Here is a 14,273-nt window from a genome sequence, read left to right on the forward strand (position 1 = left end):
GGTTCATTAATGTTTGATTTTGAATTAAGAAATTATTATATTATTTATTATAGAAATTATTACATTATTAAATTATTGTATTAACCACAGGCCTTATCTACCGGACTGTATTACATGCAGAAGTCAGCATTCAAATAAAGTTTATCATGAATAAAAATAAATATATCCATCCTACAGTCTTTTAAGCCCATTATAAGTCCATTAACTGATCGTCTTTTTCCTGTTATATAAATATATTATTATAATTATTAGCCTATTATTTTTGCTTATATTTTTATATTAGTTTATTAATTTTTCCCTTCATTACGATCTCTTAACGTTCTGAAAATTTTTGTAAATAACAGCCTACTGTAAATGCCAATCAAGCTTTGATTATGCTGACTCAAATTTTTGCCAGAATGGAGATTAAAATTTAATATATTTCATTTTATTTTGGCTAATTAATAGACCATAATTATAAATACTATAGTGTTTCATTGAGGAATTAAACATTCATGTAGTTTCATTTGTAAATGAAAACACAACATGCTCATTTATCATCACATATGGGCGTAAATACAATCATTACGTCAAAACTTTAATTGTTAGGCGTTTATTTGCAAGAATTATGGTGGGCTAGCAAATGCTAGCATAGTTATACAAAAAAACATTAAATATGTAAAGCCATACACAAACTGAAAGGGAAAATAAGCATATATAACAATAAATATAAAAATATAGCCCTAATAAGTTAATGTAATAATTATAATAATTATAATATACAAATATTAAATTAAATGTTAATAAAAAGTTTTATCCATTTTTGCTAATCCTGGGTTGCTATGGTCAAGGTTTACGCAATAAACTCTTGGCCATGAGAAACATATGTTGTTCCCTCAACATAACATCATCCAACATTTCGGAGGGGTAGTAAGGCTCCAGCTGTAGAGGCTGAGGCCGAGTCCCCTGCTCCATCATGGCCAACCCTATTAGGTACCACTCACCCCCCTCCACTTTGGATGTTATGTGCCGTGAGGTCAAGCCTTCCAGAGGGGGGCATTATGTCACACTCTGCCCTGTGTTTTGTGTGTGTTTTTGCTCATGTTAATTGATTACATCCCATGTGTGTCTAGTCTGTTATCCCATTTGTCTGTCTATAAATAGTGTTTTCTGTTTTGAGTTCACTGTCGGCTGTGAAATGTCTTCTTGAGATCCTGTGGTTCCTCGTCGTGATTATATTAAAACTCCATGTTGAAGAAATCTCCTGCGTCTCCTAACCCTAACATCTAGTGAAAGAGAAAACAGAAGTGATTCCTTTGCACTGGTGTCAATGGTGGCAGATGCTCTTTGCACCTCAGTTTATTGTAGTATATTATGAAACAGTATGCAACCCATTCAGTGTATGCTTATTAAAATCTATGTTGCATTATTGGGAGCTTGCTTGCCCTGTCCCTTCAACATTTAAATCATGAACTTTACAACGGTAAATTTTCCATCCACTGAACCACAGTCTCTAAATATTGTGTAAATGTCATAAAATATCAAATATTTTGAAATCCTTAAACGAGATGGAATCACAGTTTGAAGCCAGTAACATCAGAGTCGGTGTCCATCATACACTACATGAAATCTGTCATCTCTGACTGACCAAAGCCTGCAGAACGCCCCTGACGCTGACTCCAGATCTGTGGAGTAGTTTATTCCAGCCTTAACTCTGAGTAAACTTATGAATGTCAGGAATCTGTAAAGATCATGAGAACTTTAGTTGATTTTGCATATTATTACTAGAGCTTCCATGTTCGATGTTAGTTCACTTCTCAAAATCTGTAGCATGTCTTGCTGAGTGTTTCCACTGAACTGAGAAGAAAAATCTCTCGGGTCTTTATCAACTCAGGTCTCTCTATCAACCATGCTTCTCAACAATGTCTTAAGATTCGTTTTTTGGTAATTTGGGTCACAAACCATCTGATAGAATCAGAGTTTCTATGTGGTGTGGGTCACTAAACAATACAAATATTAAAGATTCATCAAGAGTCAAGAGTGTGTCAGTGATTCCAACGCTCAGCCCATTCTCTGATTATTCAGACTGAGAGCTTGCTGGAAATACTGATATACTGACATCTCGCTTGCCATGCAGACAGCCTGAGAGACACAAATGCTCTCTGTTTTACATGACATGTTTGATCATTGCTTGAAGACTTGATCATTGCATCAAAAATGGTAATTCAGTGATGTCATCATAGATGTGTACTTCGACTAAATAATAACTAATCTGTCATTTAAATAACTAAATCAAACCCACAGGCAGCAGAGCACCATTACAAATATCATCATCATCATCATCATCACTTGTCGTCCAATAAATACCCAGTGAATGCATAAACTAGATTATATCCCACTGAAACATCCAAAAATCCCCAAATCTGTTGTTTTCTGCAGGCATTTGCGGTTAACCTCCTGATGGCGTAAACTCGTTGCACTGAGCAAAAGGACATGTATTGTCTTCGTATCTGTCATTGATAATACACTCACTGCAGGTTCTGTCATCAAAAACATCGCAGCTTGTTTGCACTTGCTAGGTGTTTCTTCTCAGAATCTGGATTGCTCTTGTGATAGGATTTGATGAATGAGAAAAAAATAGCAGGCATTTTCAAAAATGATATTCAAACCTCAGGCTCTTGATAGCAGTCAGAATCAAGTATTTTCCAGATGGAAGGATGATGCTGTGCAGTTTCACTCCCATTAGAGCTCATCAGATTTCAAGCATTTGTAATTCTTTTGGCTCCTTTTATTGGAAAATGTGGCTTGGATTAGTTGCTATGTACATAATATTTGAGGACCAATTGTGTGACAAGACTCACAGTCTTCCTTCATGTGCCCAGGTAGAGGATAGCAGTGTTCTTCTCCAAACATCTCCAGGAGCTTCCAAAGACCAAAGACCTAAACACCAAAGCTGACCTCTGAAACATGTTCTAATTCAGAGGCTTTGGACAAAAAGACATTTTTACAGTCAGCTGATTCAACTGTAATCTCCAGTACTGGCAGAATGGGAAATTATGATGACGACACCGCCTTTCTGGGGCAAAAGGGACCATTTTTTCTCATCCTTTTCTTTCTCTTGAATGCCGTCTACATTTCCACGGGGCTTCACAGCCTCTACATAGTTTTTGTTGGGGCTTCACCGTCACATCACTGTCGGATAGCAGATGGAAATCTGACTGAAGAATGGCTGAAAGCCAGTATTCCCAATGAGATGGTCAATGGAAAACTGCAGCCAAGTCAGTGTTGGAGATACAGCCTGGAGACGGTCAGAAACCTGTCTGCACAGGGTTACTCTCCGCTGGAGGTCAATCTGACAGACATTACACTGGAGACGTGTGTGGACGGATGGAGCTACAGCACAGAAATATACCACTCCACCATTGTCTCTGAGGTGAGTGCATGCATGCAAAACTCTTTTTAATCTTTACACACAAATCCAAGAATTGCACACACAAAATGCTAAATGCCTCACAAGTCTTGCAAAATGAAGCACCACATTCAACATATCACAAATTTATCTCAAAAGCAAACATTTGTCTTAAATTGCAAACACATTTGCCATAATGTTATATTTTTGTATACTGTACATCATATACTGTATACACAGTTATTAAAACATTAAGCTCTTGTTTACATTTCTGTACAAGATTGAAAGTAACTGGCAGAGAGATGTTGAAAAATTCACAGTAAACACGAAAGCAAGCTTGAGAGCTAACTTTTTAAACTTGTTTTTACTGATTGTGAATACAGCATTACACAGAACCAAACACATTAAACGTGTAGTTGTGTAGATGTGTGTTTCTATACCTTTTCTAAAGCATGTTCAGTGAAACACATGTGAGGAGTTAGTGATGAGTTAGTGTGAATCTTTGATGGGTTGTTTGTGTGTTGCATAGAGAATGTTATGTTGTGTTTTGCAAAAAGTGATTTATGAAATAGTCAAAGTTTCATAGTCAAATGCTGAGAATCAGTGTATGGTTTTGTAGATTTAGTGTGTTCCCAGCTAACAGAATTTTGTTACAAGGACGTTCTCCAAATATTCAGTATTCATTCTAGAAACATTTAAAATATCCAGTTTTGATTTTAGAGGAACATTTTTAAAAGGTATGATGTTCCTCAAAAGTTCTGTCAATTTAATTTTGATTTAAACTTCAACATTCTAGGAACACTGATTTGTAACATTCCAAGAACATAAAAATGTCCAGTTTCCTTAATGTTAGTATAATGTTATTTAAAGGTTAGTATGATGTTCCTGAAACATTCAATCATTCAAACACCTGCTGTGAACAAGCACTGAAAGAAAGAGAAATAAGAACACAAAATACAACTTTCTTCAGCTACAGCCTTAGATGAACTGAAGATACAAGACTTTAAATCTCTCAAGATCTGATTAAACAACTCCACAAACAGCATCACCAGCTTCAGTTATTACTTACCAGATTTACTTTATTTCTGTTAAACATCTACAGAACGTCTACACTCACTCAACAAACCTAAACAGTGGTGACAATCAAAAAAACATTGCAACAATGCATGCTGGGAGCCCTGAACGTATTTTGTGTGCTGGTGTGAAGTATGTCATCATTGTTGTGATTCATACACTTAATGTTGATGTATCAGTGACACAAAACATGTTTTAAACAATAAGTTAACAATGACAGTATTTATACACTCCCAATCCTCAACATTCAGCATCTGAAGTGCAACAACAAGAGCGCTACTTTGAGCTACTTAAACCACTTTAATGCAGTCATTTATCTGTCACTAAAACAGACATGTTGAGCTGATTTATCAACACAGAAATGTTTTCTGAAAACTTGCAGTTGTTGCAAAAGAAGCAACTCAATAAAAGTCAAGGGTCAAGAGCCCAACTAAATCAAACACTGATCTCCATGATGGTGACATGAAACATTTTCAATTAGACGTCAACATGTAAACCTCTGTTAATTCTCAATAAGAACTTTTGTAGATGTGTGACAGAAATAAAGTAAATCTGGTAAGTAATAACTGAAGCTGGTGATGCTGTTTGTGGAGTTGTTTAATCAGATCTTGAGAGATTTAAAGTCTTGTATCTTCAGTTCGTCTAAGGCTGTAGCTGAAGAAAGTTGTATTTTGTGTTCTTATTTCTCTTTCTTTCAGTGCTTGTTCACAGCAGGTGTTTGAATGATTGAATGTTTCAGGAACATCATACTAACCTTTAAATAACATTATACTAACATTAAGGAAACTGGACATTTTATGTTCTTGGAATGTTACAAATCAGTGTTCCTAGAATTTTTTATTTTAAATCAAAATTAAGTTGACAGAACGTTTGAGGAATGTCATACCTTTTAAAAATGTTCCTCTAACATCAAAACTGGATATTTTAAATGTTCCTAGAACCAATACTGAATATTTGGAGAACGTTCTTGTGACAAAATTCTGTTAGCTGGGTTCTTCTCCTGTTTGAGTGTCAGCTTTCAGAAATTTTGTGACAAGGAAAGATTTTTTGTGTAAGGAGTTACATTTTTTACATGTTAACTGAATCTTTTTCCACAGCTAGCCCTAAATTAAGTTGTTCTGTTGTGTGTTCTGGTGCAGTGGGATTTGGTGTGTGACAGCGAGTGGAAAGTCCCGTTCGCAAGCTCAACTCTATATATGGGCTACTTGCTGGGCTCTCTTGTTTCTGGACAGTTTTCTGACAGGTACTGCTTTCATCCACACGTCATAATCAGTGCAAACATTCACAACCATTTTAGTTTACTGCAAGTGGTCTGTTCCCTCCTCAAAACTCACAACGCTGTTAGAGACCCATCCACAGTGTAAAGCATGTGAGCAGTGACGTCGTGTGTCTCGTGTCTCATCAGGTTCGGCAGGAGGAAGGTTTTCTTCATGTCACTGGCAGCAGAAGCACTCGTGATGCTCGCGCAGTCCTTCTCCGACTCGTGGCTGGTCTTTTGTGTTCTGTATTTTTTTGTTGGCACAGTCCAAATATCCGTGTACATCACAGCATTTGTTCTTGGTAAGCATACTATAAAGTAAGATATCACTGAAGTGAATATAATCCAATGATATTTAGAACTATTTCACTGCCCGAGATCCGCTGGAAATGTGTGAGCTTGCACTCTTAAAAATAAAGGTTTCAAATAGGGTTTTTCACAACAATGCCTCAGAAGAACCATTTGTAAGAACCATCCAAAGAAACTTTCAGTGAAATTTTTTTTTCTTAGTTTGAGGAACATTTTACAGTTTTTCTCGATTGCTAACACACAATTCATGAAAAATTCACAATCTCAGAACTACACACCAGCTTGTGCAAACTTTAAACTTCCAGGTCAAAATCAAATAGTTTAGTCAAAAACATTTTCTCTATAGTATACTCTATAGTAACACACACACTGCCTGACTGCCTAGAGAGCACTAGTGAGATCACTTCAAAACACTCCTAAAAAAAACTCATTTCGGGGAACAGGGATCCTTTAACTAGTCAATGACTGTTACAGTATAGGACATCAATGGGGGGGATGTGGATACAGTAAAATTCAGCATTAAACTGTAAGAAAAGTTTACTTTCATTACTGTAAAGAATAAATCTTACAGTAGATGAAAAGCACTAGTAGAGATAAGTTCAAAGACAAAACAACAAAATATACAGTTAAAATACGTTGGAATACTGTCAGTTAGTTAAGTAAATAAGTAAATTCTTTCATTCATTCATTCATTCATTCATTCATTCATTCAGCATCCTCTGCCAGACTACATTACAGTATTGGTAGTATCCGCAGGTTCTTAGTCTTCGGACAAAAGACTTCTCTGCCTCTAGACAGTCATCTCTCAGTTCTGCACAAATGCAGTACATGTGAGGACTACTGGGCTACAAATCAATGTAACAGTAATGAGTTTGAGGGTGTACTGAACAACATGTGCTACAGTATTTACAGTACACAGAATAATGAAAGTTGTCTCATCTGAAGTACTGTAATGATGCTGTATGTGTATTGTGTGAGTAGTATTGAAACCCTGTAAATGATCCTGTAGACCTCATGTAGGGTCAGTCCATGCAAAACAACATCCTCAACTATAGTGCTGTGTGTTTCATCAGGAACAAATGACCTTTGACCTCATCCCATTCGTATTTATTTCCGCCTCTTATTCCTCTTTGTCTCTCACTACCAGGATTCATTTTCCAAAACTCATAATCAGCTGTGCTCTTGTTCATATCACCCTGAGATTCTGACCTGTGTGTCATCAGCTATGCTACTGAATGTTCACACGTGGATAAATGTGTTTTGCATTTTTTAATACTTGAGTTAATTATAGTGTTTTCTGCAAATTTATTTTGCTAAATTATTTTTGTGTAGAGTTTTGCAGATAACACTGAGCAAATTTTTATGTTTATGCAAACATGTAAAACGTGTTAGACGTTTTGAGAAATGTGTCCTTGTTTCAAGATCTGCATGAATGGTTTGGAAAAGTGCGCTTAATGAATCAGTTATAGTGGGTTAGCAATCCAGAAAAATAATCTATATGTAATCATCTAAATATATTTTTTCCATTAAAAAGAACCTTTTGTGCATTGAAAAGATTTCATGCACGTTCAGGAATCTTCTTGAATAATCAATGCCAATGAAGAACCTTTGTTTTTAAGAGTGTGCATGGGATATTCTAGATGTAGAAATGTCATTATGTTGTCTCAGGCAGTGAAGTGCTGAGTGATACCATGCGTGTGTTCTTCACATCGGTGGGAGCGTGTCTGCATTATTGCATCGGTTACATGCTGCTGCCGTTGATTGCCTATGCTGTCCGAGACTGGAGGTCACTCCTGAGGGTTCTGTCTGGCCTGACCGTGGTCTTCATCCCTCTGTGGTGGTGAGTCCAAGAAAACCACAAGGGTTTTAGTTACGCTCACACCACACTTTCACAAGCTCCTGAGAAGACTTCATAAAGTTCTGTTCAGAAAGGTAGACTATGCTATCACATTTTGGATAATTTGTTATGTTTAATTAATGTTTTTACTGCATTGCAGTGTCTCATACTGAAAGCCAAGCATGAGCGCATCTTCAGAATCGGCTCAGTTCTCATCATTGGCCACTTGACCCTTCAGTCTTTCCCCACAATAGATCATCTCCATTTCCCATTTTTTCTTCTACACAAATGCACAGGCTGATCCCGGAGTCTCCGCGATGGCTTCTCTCTCAGGGACGCGTGCTGGAGTCTGAGGCCATCGTGAGAGAAGCAGCAAAGAAGAACAAAGTCTCTGCTCCAGAGGTCATCTTCATCCAGTCTGAGGTCTGACTCTGCGCAGACTAACTAAAATAAAAAATAATTCCTATTAAGTTATGAAAACTTTATTAATGAATGTTAACATTATAACATTATAAACATCCAATTTTTTTCAATTTTTTTAAGAATGTTATTTTTTCATTTATTTTTTTTTGACATGCAAACATTAGTGGAGTATTTCATTACATCATTTTGAAAATGCTAAGAAAACATGACATTTGAAGGTTCTCTCAATGTTTAAAACACCCATTTTTTTTATAGTGTAGTCTAACAGAACACGCAACATAAATAATAAAACCAGTTTAACATGCAGGAGACCAAGCAAGGCAACAACACTTCAAACAAAGAACAGAAGGAAGAGAGAAAAGATAGTCAACTGAACAGGGAACAGGTGTGCACTAATCAGTTAACTCACGTGTAAACCCAGAAACAGACGGGTAAACCTGGAAACAAATGGGAATATGCTAAAAAAGTAGTTTAACGAAGGAATACCCTTGGTGATGTGGTAAAGGTATCGCATTATATTTCATTACGTTATATTATATACAATTCATCAAATGGCTGCTAGAGTTTAGGGTTAGAGTTAAAAAATATTACAGCCTGGTACAAAATGTGATTTTGGTCTAAATAGCTAATTTTGCCCCTCATGACAACTGTAAGAGGGGTAAATTTTTTTATAACTCATCCGTTTAAATTATATTATGCCCTAAAGTTCTGCATAATTAAGGGCGTGGCCACTTGAGTGACAGGTGGATTGCCGCTGCTGACACTGCTGTCAAACTAAGAAAACTAAGGAAGACAGAAAATAAGCACAGGAACAGAGCACAAGAACCAAACCAAAACAGAGCATTACTATCATATTGTTATGAAAACATTATTTCTGAATACTTATTTCTTTAGTTTTTTATTATTATTAAGTTCTCTTTCTAACATTCGTTCAGTATCTCACTATGGGACCGCTTTAGGGCGTGGCCGATCGCGGAAGCACCTATAACACCACGTCTGCCAACCATGGCAGACCAATCGCTGCAGCAATCAGGGAGTCCTGCCTCCCTATATATAAACCGCAGCTACCTGCCATTTCGTCATTCTCGCTCTCTTCCCCGTGAAGATTTCTGAAGCTGTCCTCAGCAGACTTTGGGAATTATTGCTAAACAGTTTATTGACGGAGCCACAAGGTAACATCTCAAACACAATAAATTCTTAACGTTTGTCGAGTGAATTGCCACTTAGAGTAAGATAACTAACGCGTTAAGGTGAGTTTTCTACTTTAAGTTTTTCTATTTATTTTTCCAGGTTTTTGGCGCGCTCACCATGCACCAAAAAAATAGGAAAAAAAGCTCTCTGGCACAGCACAGCTCCATACTAATTGTCACGTTGTGGTGGGCTTACCGTCTGAAGAGAGTGCAGGCTTCATGGCCACTGCAAAAGAGCCGGAGAGCCCCGGAGGACAGGGCCATCTTCCTCATCCGTGTGCGTGCGGAATGTGGATTTCTGCAAAAGATTCACAAGGTCTCTGCATCTCCTGCTCGGGCGCTTAACATGCTCAGGCAGCATTGTCCAACCCCGAGGGCTGTCCCCACTGCGCGACGTTCTCGGTCAAAACCCGAGAGTGAAGGCTTCGCGTTGCAGTAGCTGGGAAGTTGGGCCCATGCCTCTCTGCTCAACCCAGAGAGGAACCGATGGATTGTCCACAGGCCTCCAGCTCCTGGGGTGAGATGATGGAGAAGGTGTCGCCTGTCCTTCCCCCGCTGTTTGAAGATCCGTTAGCGGGAGAGGAAGATGACGATGATGAAGTGTTATCGATCATCCTCAAGGACGAGGATGACGACGATGAAGATGCTATTCTTGGAATGGAGGATTTGGGGATGGCAGATCCTCCCCCTTTAGAGTCATCTGTGGAGAATCATTTGCATCCGAGCCGCAGGGCAGCGCTCTCTTCAACTGGGCCCTCGTTGCCAGGGAAAACAGAGCTCTTCGCCGCCTCTGTTTTTCAAAAGATTTATAAATCTTCTGCACTGGCCGTATGTGCTTTGAATGCGACGTCCCTCCTTACAGCCTATCAAGTGGAGTTATTAGAGGAGATGGGGCGTCAGCTGGACTCCAGTTCTCGCAACCCAGCGCTTTGGGAGGAGATATGCATCATTGCAGATTTAAACCTGCACACGTCCCATGGACCAGTCCAAAGCTGCGGTCGTTATGGGCTTAGTGGTTGTGGGAGAGGGATCGCTATGGCTGGGTTTGTCAGGCCTGACAAAGAAAAAGTGGAGTTTTTGGATGCCCCTATCGATCCAAAGGCCATGTTCAGCGCGATGGTAACAGCTATGCGTAAGCAATGTGACCTGCAGAAAAAAGAAAGAGAAGCATTCCAGGTCTGTCTCCCCAGAAAGCCGGCAGCTCGTCCTTATCATCCTAGCCATCCAAATTTCAGGCCTTCATATAGAGGAAGTCATTCGGATTATCAACCTTCTCGTCCTGCTCCGCCACAACAGCCAGGAAGCATGGGCGTTCAGTCAAAGCCTGGTTTCGTGAAACCGAAACAATGGTTCGCAGCCACAGCAGCAAAACACCGGTCGGCCCCCCCTCAGGGGAACAAAAAAAGGCAGTCGACCTGAGACATCAGTTTGGCAACAAGAAGTGTTTGGAGACAGCACTCAGGGTTTCTCTGTCCCATTCCTTCAAAACGATTCTTTTCTCCCTCCCGCGGGGAAACGGAGAAGGAATTTAAGTGTGAAAAAGTGGAAAATGGCCCATGTTCCCCTAGCGCCCCCCAAAGATTTGTCTCTTCCTCGACTTATGAGATTTGTTCTGAGGGAGGAAAGACAAAAGTTTGTAAGCATCCCATCACAAATAAAATTTTCTCTGTCGCATCCAAGCCAAGGGCTGAGGGCACAGAGCGGGATAAATATAAAAAGATATCACAAAAAAGTAAAACAATCACAAAAAATACAGAATCTAACTCTTTCAATGGAGCGTTATTCCCCCTTCACCACTAGAGGGTGACACAGGAAATATCTGAAGTTCGCTTATCAGGGCACAGCATAAGAGTATATGAGGATCCCCTTTGGCATGGGTTCGGCACCCAGGGTATTTACCAAATGTGTGGAAGTGGCTCTGACAACGTTAAGGAACGGAGGAGTCAGAGTCTCATCATTTCTGGACGATCTGCTCATCTGCGCGCCGTCTCCACATCAAGCAGAGAGCGAAACACACACACTAGTGATTCATCTGGAGAGATTAGGTTTCAAGATAAACCAAACGAAGAGTTGTCTAATTCCTTGACAGGAAATAGTCTACTTGGGTCTCAGGTTGAATTCAGTGATGTTTCGAGCATTCCTATCAGAAGAGTGCATCAAAACATTTCTCACCTGCCTCTCCCTCTTTCAACGAGGGAGTTAAGTCTCTGTTGGAATGTGTCTTCGACTACTGGGTCTGATGGCCTCAACAGTGTCACTGGTTCCCCTGGGACTGCTGAGAATGAGGGATTTTCAGAACTGGACAGCGTCACAGGGCATTCGTCCCATGAGCCGTCTCAGCCACAGAGTGCGTGTCTCACCAGAATGCAGGAGCACTCTCTGTCATTGGCGAACCCCGTCTTTTCTCAGGACAGGATGTCCTCTGGGTCCTGTACTATTGAGAAAAGTTGTGACAACAGATGCATCTCTCACGGGCTGGGGGGCAGTGTTCGAGGGCAGAACAGTGAGGGGAGTTTAGTCTCAGGCACTGAGAGAGAAAGCACACAAATTTTCTAAAACTAATGACAGTGTTACTAGCTCTGAGACATTTTGTTCATTTTCTCAAGAATCATCATGTATTGGTCAGGACAGACAATACAACGCTGATAGCCTACATAGACAGGGAGGAATGCGTTCTCACAAGCTTCACTTGTTAGCGAAAGAACTGATTATGTGGAGCAGCAGGAACCTCCTATCATTACGTGGGACGCATGTTCCAGGAATAATGAACAGGGGAGCAGATTTACTGTCCAAAGGGAATCCTCTGTATGAGGAGTGGAGACTCCACCCCCAAGTTATGCTCATGGTGTAGCAGAGATTCGGCCAGGCCGCCGTTCTTCTCTCTGGTGGGCAACGATGCACCGTTGGGTGTGGATGCTCTAGCCCACGAGTGGCCAGACGTGTTACTTTACACTTTCCCTCCGTTGAGCCTGATCGAGCCGACACTACGAATGGTTAGGGAATGAAAGAATGTAATGCTTTTGATTCCGCCATACTGGCCGGGGAGACTTTGGGTTGCGGAGATTGTGCAACTGCTCTACGACCAGCCATGGTCATTACCAGCCCCCAGGGATCTCCTCTCACAAGCTCGGGGGTAAATATGTCACCCCTCCCATCAGAAACTAGCTCTCTGGGCCTGGCCCATGAGAGGCTAAATCTGAATGTAGCTGGTTTACCTCCGAAAGTGACTGAGACAATTCAGAATGCGAGGGCTGCCTCAACGCACTCTTTATATAATCTCAAATGGAGGGTGTTTGAGGGTTGGTGCGCAGATAGGAACAATATTCCTTTCCTGTGTTCAGTTTCGGATGTGCTGTTTTTCTTACAGGACCTTCTAGACAAGGGCAGAGCCTTTTCTACAGTTAAGGTTTATCTGTTTGCTATCTCGGCATGTCATGTGGGTATTAACTCGGGTACTATTGGCCAGCACCCTCTCTGTCAATTTATGAGAGGTGCACGTCGGTTCGACCAGTGTCGAAGCCGCTGGTCCCACCCTGGAAACCTGTCCGTGGTTCTGAACTCACTCTCAAAAGCCCCTTTTGAGCCCATTGATAATATTGCCTTGAAGCTATTAGCTCTAAAGACGACTCTGTTACTCGCTCTCACTACAGCAGAAAGGGTGAGTGAACTTCAGGCTTTATCAATTCACTCCTCATGTATGATGTTCGCTCCAGGTGTTCAAAAAGTCACTTTTAGAACTAACCCGGCGTTCGTACCCAAAGTGTTTGATCACACTGGTGCAGTTCAATCCCTGAACCTGCTAGCTTTTCATCCACCACCCTTTGCATTCCCAGAGGAGGAAAGGTTACACAGTTTATGTCCTGTTCTTACTCTTTATATGTATGTTCAGAGAACACATGAACTTCGTAAGAGCAATCAGCTGTTTGTCTCTTGGGCTGACTCTTACAGAGGAAGACCTATCTCCCGTCAATGCCTTTCTCATTGGGTGGTGGAGGCTATCGTATTATGTTACAATAATTCGAATTTGGAGCCCCCAATAGGACTACGAGCACACTCTACTATAGTGTTGTCAAAAGACCCGGTACTTCGGTACCAAGTCGGTACTAAAAAAATGAAAATGTGACAGTACCAGGTTTCTTTAAGTACCGGTGGTACCGAGGACCCGCTCAACCCGGTTCTTGACGCACACAGCGCTATGATTTCCGCGAAGAAGAAAACGCAGACGGAATCTCAAAATCCAGTCATGATAATGAAACTTACATTTTAATATAGACAATCACGGAATGTGTCAAAGTTAGCATAAATTAATCAAATCAAATCTCCGTATGGACCATTATCTTTAAATGTTAAGCCGCAAAAGTTGGTTGAAATATGAATCCTGCATGTTCTGCACGTCTCTGTGTGAATGAATGAATGGTTAGTTTACTACATAGACTGAAGCGTGTGACGCTTGCAGTAATTTCAGCATCTGCCGTCTCAATGAGGAGATAAATACATAAACTACATCACCAGAACTGTTCTGAGTCACTTCACAAGCATTTTACCGTTCCATCTGAGTAAAACCAGTAGCCCGTCAAAATAAAAGTTAATTTTTACATAAAGCCATTGTGCTAGATATTACTAGTATGTGATACTGCTACTTCTGTGGAAAAAATTAAAAAAACTTTATTTTTTAAAGAAGTAAATCAAAAAAAAATTTCCATGTTTAAAATTTTTATGTTTACATTTCATTAATTAATAGACAAATAAAATTTGGGTGAAACTTGTTTACTGTTTTTCATAATTATATTACTT

The 14,273-nt window shown here is 40.0% G+C and overlaps 1 protein-coding gene across 1 annotated transcript in view; it reads left to right on the forward strand.

Moving 5' to 3' along the window:
- Positions 1–14,273, forward strand: part of LOC132117572 (organic cation/carnitine transporter 2-like) — a 29,708-nt gene that overhangs the window by 7,712 nt on the left and 7,723 nt on the right. Inside the window, exons 2-6 of the mRNA XM_059526944.1 lie at positions 2,862–3,412; positions 5,602–5,705; positions 5,868–6,022; positions 7,698–7,869; positions 8,163–8,289. Coding sequence (XP_059382927.1) covers positions 3,026–3,412; positions 5,602–5,705; positions 5,868–6,022; positions 7,698–7,869; positions 8,163–8,289 — 945 coding nt within the window. The 5' untranslated portion in view covers positions 2,862–3,025. The remainder of the gene's footprint in view (positions 1–2,861; positions 3,413–5,601; positions 5,706–5,867; positions 6,023–7,697; positions 7,870–8,162; positions 8,290–14,273) is intronic.

The sequence above is a fragment of the Carassius carassius genome, chromosome 36 (genome assembly GCF_963082965.1).
Source record: "Carassius carassius chromosome 36, fCarCar2.1, whole genome shotgun sequence".
Taxonomy (NCBI): domain Eukaryota; kingdom Metazoa; phylum Chordata; class Actinopteri; order Cypriniformes; family Cyprinidae; genus Carassius; species Carassius carassius.